At 41.3% G+C, this 10852-nt stretch overlaps 1 protein-coding gene across 1 annotated transcript; it reads right to left on the reverse strand.

Moving 5' to 3' along the window:
* Positions 1-388: 388 nt before the first annotated feature.
* Positions 389-2020, reverse strand: LOC111958479 (E3 ubiquitin-protein ligase TRIM21-like). The gene has a single exon (XM_023979737.1). It carries the CDS (start codon positions 2018-2020, stop codon positions 389-391), a length of 1632 nt encoding a protein of 543 aa, XP_023835505.1.
* Positions 2021-10852: the final 8832 nt, after the last annotated feature.

Genomic DNA, 10852 nt, shown 5'->3' on the forward strand with positions numbered 1-10852 from the left:
AAAACAAAAGAAATCAGCCAAGACTTCAGAAAATAAATTGTAGTCCTAGAGTGTGCAAAGCTGTCATCAAGGCAAAGGGTGGCTACTTTGAAGAATCTAAAATCTCAAATCTATTTTGATTTGTTTAACACTTTTTTATTTACTACTATTTGTTATTTCCTAGTTTTGATGTCTTCACTCTTCTTCTACAATTTAGAAAATAGTAAAAATAAAGAAAACCCTTGAATGAGTATGTGTCCAAAACATTTGACTGCTGTGGTAAATGTATTTGCTTTTCTTAATATGTTGAACCAACTACATCTTTAAGTTCATTTCAGTTGATAGTCTTTTCAGGAAATAAAAACTATTATTATCTATGTTAAGATGAAAATGTCCCTCCATTGTTTAATCAGTGTGTGTGATTGACAGGAGAGATGATAAGTGGGGCTGAGTTTTTACCACCAGCATTCATACAGGGGCTGAAGAATGGATAGAGTTTGTCTGTAAAGTTGCAGCCAGTGAAAGAGTAGATATGAGACCTGGCCTCCACATCATAGAAGGAGACCTGACCCTCCTCATAGTCCACAAACACCCCCACCTTCTGGGGCTTCTCTCTCAAGGAAAGGAAGACAGGGGGGAAGGTACAGGCTTTGTAAGTATTCCCATCCCTCAGAGACACAGTCCAGAGTCTATACACAGAGCTAGGTGAGATATTAACCTTCCTGTCTTTGGGCTGTCTGGCCACACCTACATCCCAGTCAGTTTTCCGCTTAACCGTCACTTCATAGTAAAATCTCCCTGAGGAGAAGCCATCCTTTCCAAGGACAATGGGATACTGATAAAACCGTTTTGGATTGTCCGGAAGATTCTGTGGTGTGTCGCCACATCTTACTTGTTTGCCATCTTCAGACATGATGAGATATAGATTTGCTGTATCAGGGTCCAGAGTCACATCCACTGCATACTGCTGAATCCTCCTCAGTTTGACCTCAGGCAGCTTCTCCATCTCTTTATTCAATGTCTCCTCCAGCTGAGACACAGCTCTCCTCACAGTCCCCACACAGAGATCACTGTGAACACTGATCTCAGACCAGTCCTTGGTGAGTGGAGGGGTGCACACTAGGGATGAGAAGCTCTGGAGAAGTTGGAGGTGGTCCTCAGTGTGTGAGAGCTGCTTCAGCTCAGTGCTTCTCCTCTTTAGCTCAGTGATTTCCTGCTCCAGTTCTTTAATGAGCCCTTCAGCCTGCCTCTCTACTGCTTTCTGCTTCTCCTCAATTACCTCAATTAGCTCCGCCTGGCTTTTCTCAATGGAGCGCACCAGAGCAGTGAAAACCTGCACGCTGTCTGCTATCTCTCTCTCTGCATCTCTCCTACTGAGATATACTGAGAGTTTGATATCTTTAACCTTCTTCAGTCGCTCCTGGATAATCCGCTGCACTTCTGCCTCAGTTTTCCCCAGCTGAACCTTCCTCTCTCCACACTCGTCCTCTATAGGAACAGTGTCATGAGTCTTGTGGTCTGTTTCAGTGCAGAACTGACACACACATGTCTGGTCGGTCCTACAGAACAGCTCCAGGAGTCTGTCATGTTTCTTACACATCCTGTCTTGTAGGTTCACCACAGGGTTGATCAGTTTGTGTCTCTTTAAGGGTGAGGCTATCTGATGAGGCTCAAGGTGAGTTTCACAGTAAGAGGTCTGACACACCAGGCAGGACTTCAGGGCTTTGCGCTTCATCCCAGTACAGACGTCACAGGGAACTATTTCCGGTTTGGAAGGGGACCCATCTCTACGTCTGTCTCTCGTCTTTTTAAAATTCTCCAGAACTTCTCTGAAGGTCGTGGTGATGTGAAGCTTCGGTCGTCTGGAGAATTTATCCTGACACAGTGGACATTGACACAGGTTCTTGCCATTCCAGTACTTTGTTATACAGGCCATGCAGAAGTTGTGTCCACATGAAGTGGAGACTGGCTCAGTGAACACATCCAGACAGATAGAGCACAGGAACTGCTCTTCAGACAGGAGACTGCTGGAGGAAGCCATATCTAGAAAGAAGGCGGAACTATACATTATTTCCTGGAATGAGTCAGCTCTCGATTGTTTCAGTGACATTGTCAACACGGCATTTAGAGACACTAACCAACAGTGATTAAAGTTGTTTAACCATACAACMAGGGTTGGGTAGGTTACTTTCTAAATGTAATCCATTACAGTTACTAGTTACCTGTCCGAAATTGTAATCAGTTAAATAACTTTTGGATTACCCAAACTCAGTAACGTTATCTGATTGCATTCCGTTACTTTTAGATTACTTTCCCCTTAAGAGGCATTTGAAGAAAACAAAAATGTATGTTACCAATTGAACGACATCTATTGCAGGATAAATCAATGTTAACGTTTACATAGCTGGCAATATATGGATGTTAAATTTACTTTATGGGTTGGTTATGTAGGCTTCTTCTAACCAATCGCTTTCTACTACATATAATAATACGATTAAATGATATCTTTACAATTAAAGAGCACCACTGAAAAGTGCTATTTACATGTGAAAAACGAATGCCATATGCTGCATTTGCTATAGGCCTATTGTTTACCTTTTTGTTGGTGACACTTTGATATCTTGATAATATGCAGCTGTTTAAAGGGCAAATCCAGAGRTGAAACAATAACGAMACGTGCTGCCCGACTCTGTTTTGGTAAAAAGCTGAGGGATSGGCCTGGAGAAATGTRACCACTCTCAGATTAATAGACAGAGCTATGGATGCAAGGACTGACCATYCATGATATCAAAATGATTGTTTAACCATGTTATGAGGCTATACGGTGTTTGTWTACATTTACAATGTTTATAAACATTGGCSAAAAACAAGCTTATATKTTGSGYTCTCATGGAGTGTGACAGTTGAACTAAGCTCATGAGGCATTTMTAAGTTATATTCTTCAAGAATCWATGGATATATATATATGGATATATGGATTTTTTCATATAATTTAYAAGTCCAAAAATGGATGTAACAACTACAGATTGCCATTTTAAGTCTCTCAAAAGTGTACAAGTTTGARCATGTGTCCATTAGGCCTACGGATAAAAAAATGTATCAGCATGAATTAGATTGAGCAATAAAAGCCCCACTTTTATTCCATAGGCTGGGATCTGCACTAAGCARCTTTTACAAGAGTGCATTTTTCACTGGCTGTCCACTGGTTTCAAAAGCAATGATTGATAGGCAGCTTAAACCTCTTGAATTCAAACGTTATTGGGTTCAAATACACATTTAGATTTGTGAACAGCCATCCACAACAACCACAATCCGTAAGGYGCAAATAGCTAAATGAGAGAGCAGCAGTGTGATTCACATCAATGCGCTATGTAGATATCMATAATAAGTSATATCCGTATCGCYGTAGACTACACYACTRCTGTCATCCTTACCTCCAAGCGTTTATTCAAGTTGGATAATCATTGGATTCCAACAGCAGTCGCACCATTGGAAGACATAGCTTGGACTGTAGCYTACAAAASCCTATTCCTGCTCTTTTCCCGAGATCCATCAAACACATTTGGTGTGTCATCATAGCTGGTCTCTGACTTGTGGTCAGACTCGCTCAGGTGGAACAAATTTAAACTTGAGCCTTTTTTCAATGCTGATTTGAATGTCAGAGATTTTTTTCTCTCGCAAACATCATTTATGACTTTTGAAGTCATCCTTGAAGTAATCCATTTGTTTTTCAAAAGTATCGGTAATCTGATTACAATCTTTTTGCTGGTAACGTAACAGTTGCCCTTTTTTTTGTAATCCCTTACATTGAACAGATTACATGTAATCCGTTACTCYYCAAACCTGCATACAACATACAGTATACATGTGTCAATCTACAAAATAAAGTTAAACATAGGTACTGTAACCGATAAAGAAAAAACAGGAGAATACAAGAATTCAAAAAGTAGAATGTATCTTCACCTGCCCTTGTAAATCTCTACTCACCTGTATCTATGTGTGTGTGAGAGAGTTTGGGCGCTTTGTCAGATCTATCGGAACTATATACCGTAGTATAAAAAAAACAGAGACCGTTTGCTTGTGTGCGCAACACACAGTATGTCTATACACTTCAGTTTCACTTAAGTAAAGTGACGTTGACATGCTGTTCCCCACCCGGAGCTGCTCTGTGCTCTGGAACAGAATTAACCCTTCACATGTCTGATCTCTCTTCATTCGTGATACATTCTTGATACAACAGTGTAAATGTTAAACAAGGTGTTACTGCCGATGTATTGAAGGTTTTCTGAAGACGTCGACTACAATAGAATTCACAGGGGATGAACAAATACTGTCAGTCTAGGTAGATTTGATCCTTATTTAACCTTTCACTGCAGTAGGCTAAATCAGGGTCACCACGGTGTGTTTCTTTTTAGTCTTAAACAAATCTACTCTGAAACAAAAGTATACACCTCACGCACATGGTTATGGGCTTAATAAAAGAAGACACCTGCACCATGTCAGATATAGAGTTGAAATGTAATACATTTTGAGTTTGCATCCCAAAATTACACTTTATATACATCACAGAAGACTGAAATATAACAAAACTGTTTGACATAGCAACACCGGATTTTCGACTGTTTAATTATATATATATTTTTTAATTAATTATGAAAATATGAAACATATTCATAACATTCCACCCATGAGGCCACTAGATCATTTGATTGCAGGAAAGGGGTACATAAGCAGCACAAAGTATCCCAGATTATGCCTTTAAACATACTCAGTTTCGCTCATACAAACTACCAGTTCATCAAGTCATGCCAGACAATGGGAATGTAAGAAAATGCCTGTGTTCGCCATATGCTGAATGCCTGCATATGCTGCTTGTGGTGCCTAAAGAAGTGTCTAACATACCTGAATAGTTTTACGGAGTACCACTTTAATCCATTTCTATATTGTGAATGGCGTTTATGCACATTTTACACCAAACTCGCATTCACGCTCTTTCTTCTTTCTTTCTCCCTCTACCTCTCTCTGTAGGAGTTTGTAGAGAACAGTAAGAATATGCCGGGAAGGGATCGGGCCGAGGCAGATGGAGACGGTGGTGAGATGAAGCCCATAGTGAGKTAACAAAACTTTTCCAACAGAGAATACATTCATTTACCTCCATAATCTAGAGTCATACACCCAAAATGATGACGCTGATAAAAATAAAACACAGTACATGTAAAATGCACATAAAATCAGCAGTGTAATGTTTGTATTTAGTCTTGTCAGGTGATCTGTTGTGTCCTCAATTTTGGTCTAATAATTTCCCCATAATCTCCGAACTCTTCCTTTTCAATTGCTACCATGCTTATGCTAATGCATAACATTTTTCTTCTGTAAGAAACATTTAAATTTAGCCCTATCCATAGAGGCCTAAATGGGAAAATCCACTCAACTACCTTTTGGTATTTCTGTCATTAGTCCACTGTTGATACAGTCCCAGAATGTTTTGCATTTTGCATCATCACGATGTGGCAGGTGACACTTTGCTAATTTGCTTCTTGAAAGTCCAATATCTTAAAGACTTGACTGCTGACATAGCAAATATTTTGGGACTGTTATTGTAGTTTGGTGCTTTTTTACAGGTTGTAGAGGTTTTGTTCTGTTTAGCCTCTTGTGGGTGAAGTTATCGTGATAGATTATTCAAATGTGTTCAATGTCATTACTGTTATTTTTTTAAATCAATAATACTGTTTGCATATCAAAGTCTTTTTGCATTGTGGGATTGATGATCATGGTTGCTGCTAGTGATGTATTCCTCCTTGACAAATACAACTGACTAGCATGGACATTTTTGGAAAGTTTGCGATTTTTTTTTCTCCAGATTTGTGCAATGTATTCTCCCTCGCCTGTTAACAGGATCGTGTTACTACGATGGATCAAATATGAAATAGCCATTTACTCTAATAAGAAAGTTTTATATTACTCTAACGTATGAAATGCAGGTCCTACAAGTACTGAAGTTGCGTTATGTCAGAGGCAATGCATGATCATAACTGACAATCCCAAAATTGTGGCAACATTGAGTCATTACTGCTTACTAAGTTTGTAATACTCTATCCATAGAAAAGGGGATTCCCTATGACTGTATCTCTATTCCCTTCATGCGTTTGTGTTATGACACAGAACTGTTGTAAAAWTTTTATGCAGATGAGTAAAAGGAATCAATCAATGTCCTCTTGTCTTTGAACTGATTCTCTCTTGCCCCACAGCTCTGACAATCTTGGACATGGGTTTGTGTCTGCATGTCACTACGATACCCACTAAGAGGGAGAAACAATAAAACAATATACCCAAATATGAAAACGATATATACCCAACAATAAAACAATATATTGAATTAAATAAAATGCTTGTGATTGGGATGTGGTGAAATGGAAATTACCCTGTATCAGACCAGGGTTCAAAGTGTATTTTTTCTTCTGTCAAATACGTTAGCTGCACTTGTTTGATTCTGTGGTGCATTATAACCAATAGAATAGTCCCAAAAGTACAACCCCACCAATCTGGCACCATATAAATGGAATTATTAAATGTCTATGTCTGGTACTCTATATACAGGCTCAATCAAATGCTCAAAGTATCTGACAGAAAACAAATACTATTTGAATCCAGGTCTGTCCTGTATCAGTTTGACTATTTCCTAACTCCATTTTCCTCTACCCTGTGGTGGATATCAGGAATAAATCCCAGCTGACCATGACCCMCATCCTGTCCGTGGCCATCCTCACCTAGATCCACAACCAGCTCAAAGGAAAAGTATGTCCTTTATCACATTCACCTACATCCACAACCATCTCAAAGGCTAAGAATGTGCCATAGCATTAGCTTCTCTTTGAGAGAGAATAAGAGGTTAAGGGTCAGCATTAGGTCAGCATTAGACCTAAATATATGTTTCATGATTAACTACTCAGGGTGTGATTGTGATAACATACAGGAACTCAAGTCCTTTTGTTCACCCGACCTAAAATACCTCACAATCAAATGCYGGCCGTATTACCTCTCAAGAGAATTCTCTTCGGTTATTGTCACAGCCGTGTATATTCCTCCTCAAGCCGATACCACGACGGCCCTTAAAGAACTACACTGGACTTTATGCAAACTGGAAACCACATATCCTGAGGCGGCATTTATTGTAGCTGGGGATTTTAACAAAGTAAATTTGAAGTTCTATCAACACATTGACAGTAGTACTCGCGCTGCTAAAACACTCGACCACTGCTACGCCAACTTCCAGGATGCCAACAAGGCCCTCCCTTCGGCAAATCTGATCACGACTCTATTTTGCTCCTCCCTTCCTATAGGCAGAAACTCAAACAGGAAGTACACGTGCTAAGGACTATTCGAAGCTGGTCTGACCAATCGGAATCCACGCTTCAAGATTGTTTTGATCATGCGGACTCGGATATGTTCCGGGTAGACTCCTAGAATAACATCGACTAATACACTTATACGGTGACTGAGTTTATCAGGAAGTGTATAGGATATGTTGTACCCACTGTGACTATTAAAACCTACCCTAACCAGAAACCGTGGATAGATGGCAGCATTCGTGCAAATGCTGAGAGCATCCTGTTGGGCTGTATCACCACCTGGTACGGCAACTGCACCTCCCGCAACCGCAGGGCTTTCCAGAGGGTGGTGCAGTCTGCTCAACGCATCACCGGGGGCAAACTACCTGCCCTCCAGGACACCTAGAGCACCCGATGTCACAGAAAGGCCAAAAAGATAATCAAGGACAACAACCACCCGAGCCACTGCCTGTTCACCCCGCTACCATCCAGAAGGCAAAGGTCAGGACGGATGCGTCAAAGCTGGGACCTGAGAGACTGAAAAACAGCTTCTATCTCAAGGCCATCAGACTGTTAAATAGCCATCACTAGCACCTTAGAAGCTGCTGCCCTATATACATAGACTTGAAATCATTGGCAACTTTAATAATGGAACACGAGTCACTTTAATAATGTTTACATACTTTGCATTACTCATCTCATATATATATACTGTTTTCTATCCCATTCTATCCCGGTCACAAGAYGCAGGCCTCCTAATTGTCCCTAGAATTTCTAAGCAAACAGCTGGAGGCAGGGCTTTCTCCTATAGAGCTCCATTTTTATGGAATGGTCTGCCTACCCATGTGAGAGACGCAGACTCGGTCTCAACCTAAGTCTTTACTGAAGACTCATCTCTTCAGTGGGTCATATGATTGAGTGTAGTCTGGCCCAGGAGTGTGAAGGTGAACGGAAAGGCTCTGGAGCAACGAACCGCCCTTGCTGTCTCTGCCTGGCGGTTCCCTCTCTCCACTGGGATTCTCTGCCTCTAACCTATTACAGGGGCTGAGTCACTGGCTTACTGGTGCTCTTTCATGCCGTTAGGAGGGGTGCGTCACTTGAGTGGGTTGAGTCACTGACGTGATCTTCCTGTCTGGGTTGGCGCCCCCTTGGGTTGTGCCGTGGTGGAGATCTTTGTGGGCTATACTCGGCCTTGTCTCAGGATGGTAAGTTGGTGGTTGAAGATATCCTCTAGTGGTGTGGGGGCTGTGCTTTGGAAAAGTGGGTGGGGTTATATCCTTCCTGTTTGGCCCTGTCCGGGGGTATCATCGGATGGGGCCACAGTGTCTCCTGACCTCCTCGTCTCAGCCTCCAGTATTTATGCTGCAGTAGTTTATGTGTCGGGGGCTAGGGTCAGTCTGTTATATCTGGAGTACTTCTCCTGTCTTATCCGTTGTCCTGTGTGAATTTAAGTATGCTCTCTCTAATTCTCTCTTTCTCTCTTTCTTTGTCTCTCGGAGGACCTGAGCCCTAGGACCATGCCTCAGTACTACCTGGCATGACGACTCCTTGCTGTCCCCAGTCCACCTGGCCGTGCTGCTGCTCCAGTTTCACTGTTCTGCTGCGGCTATGGAACCGTGACCTGTTCACCGGACGGCTCACTGTCCCAGACCTGCTGTTTTCAACTCTCTAGAGACTGCAGGAGCGGTAGAGATACTCTTAATGATCGGCTATGAAAAGCCAACTGACAATTTACTCCTGAGATGCTGACTTGCTGCACCTCGACAACTACTGTGATTATTATTATTTGACCATGCTGGTCATCTATGAACATTTGAACATTTGGCATGTTCTGTATAATCTCCACCCGGCACAGCCAGAAGAGGACTGGCACCCTCATAGCCTGGTTCCTCTCTAGGTTTCTTCCTAAGTTTTGGCCTTTCTAGGGAGTTTTCTCCTAGCCACCGTGCTTCTACACCTGCATTGCTTGCTGTTTAGAGTTTTAGGCTGGGTTTCTGTACAGCACTTTGAGATATGCCTGATGTAAGAAGGTGCTATATAATACATTTGATTTGATTATACTGTATCTTAGTCTATGCCGCTCTGACATTGCTCGCCCAAATATTTATGTATTCTTAATTCCATTCCTTTAGATTTGTGTGTATTGTTGTGTGTGTTGGTGAAATTATTAGATATTACTGCACTGTTGGAGCTAGAAACACAAGCATTTCGCTACACCCGCAATAACATCTGCTAAACAAGTGTCTGTGACAAATACAATTTGATTTGAATTAATTAAAGCAACATAACTTGGAATACTTTTTCATTTCATTTTACTTGAATGAAGTGACTATCGGCTTAGCAACCGCGTGACGCAGCATGACAATGTGAACATGAATGTTCAAGAATCGCAAATCGAATCATACATTGCCTCCTTTCTAGAGTAGCTTTGACAAACAGTTGTGGTTGTGATGCTAACATTATCTCACAAATGTGAGGACGTTTGAGGTGGTAAACCCTAAGCCGTTTATTATGTCCAAGTCTCATTCTTTCAATTTTTTTTAAATGAACCTTTATTTAACTAGGCAAGTCAGTTAAGAACAAATTCTTATTTACAATGACGGCCTACACCGGCCAAACCCGGACGACGCTGGGTCAATTGTGCGCCGCTCTATGGGACTCCCAATCACGGCTGGTTGTGATACAGCCTGGATTCGAACCAGGGTGTCTGTAGTGACACCTCTAGCACTGAGATGTAGTGCCTCAGACAGCCTCTCTGCTGTCTGTAAAGAGATAAGCAGGCTGTAGGATGACTCTGATGCTACGATTAGATAGAGCACACTCAGCACACCTTTTATCCCATTCAACCTTCCCTTATTGCAATTCTCCATAGGTGTTACCACCCCGTGTTAGAGACCAAGTGGGCATGACTGGGCATGACTGAAATCATACTCAACACTCAAATATCCAAGGAACGTCATACATTTCACAGAATCTCGCAAATCTGTTTTGAAAGATACTGACTATATATGACAAATTATCTTATGTACCCTAGTTAATTTTGGAATAATAAATGCCACAGGCCGCTTTCAACCAGAGAAGTCGTGTTTTTGGTTCAGCTCCCCTTTGAGGGATAGTTTTCCTTCTGTCAAAGAAGGTCAGCATTATGGGTAGGTGAAAAGCTATGATCCCTTATTGATATCACTTATTAAATCCACTTCAAGCAATGTGGATGAAGGGGAGGAGTGTTTTGCTCCTAATGTTTTGGGCAATCAGTATAATTCATATGTACAGTCGTGGCCAAAAGTTTTGAGAATGACACAAATATTAATTTCCACAAAGTTTGCTGCTTCAGTGTCTTTAGATATTTTTGTCAGATGTTACTATGGAATACTGAAGTATATTTACAAGCATTTCATAAGTGTCAAAAGGCTTTTATTGACAATTACATTAAGATGATGCAAAGAGTCAATGTTTGCAGTGTTGACCCTTCTTTTTCAAGACCTCTGCAATCGGCCCTGGCATGCTGTCAATTAACTTCTGGGCCAAATCCTGACTGATGGCAG

The sequence above is a fragment of the Salvelinus sp. IW2-2015 genome, linkage group LG34, assembly GCF_002910315.2.
Source record: "Salvelinus sp. IW2-2015 linkage group LG34, ASM291031v2, whole genome shotgun sequence".
Classification (NCBI taxonomy): Eukaryota; Metazoa; Chordata; class Actinopteri; order Salmoniformes; family Salmonidae; genus Salvelinus; species Salvelinus sp. IW2-2015.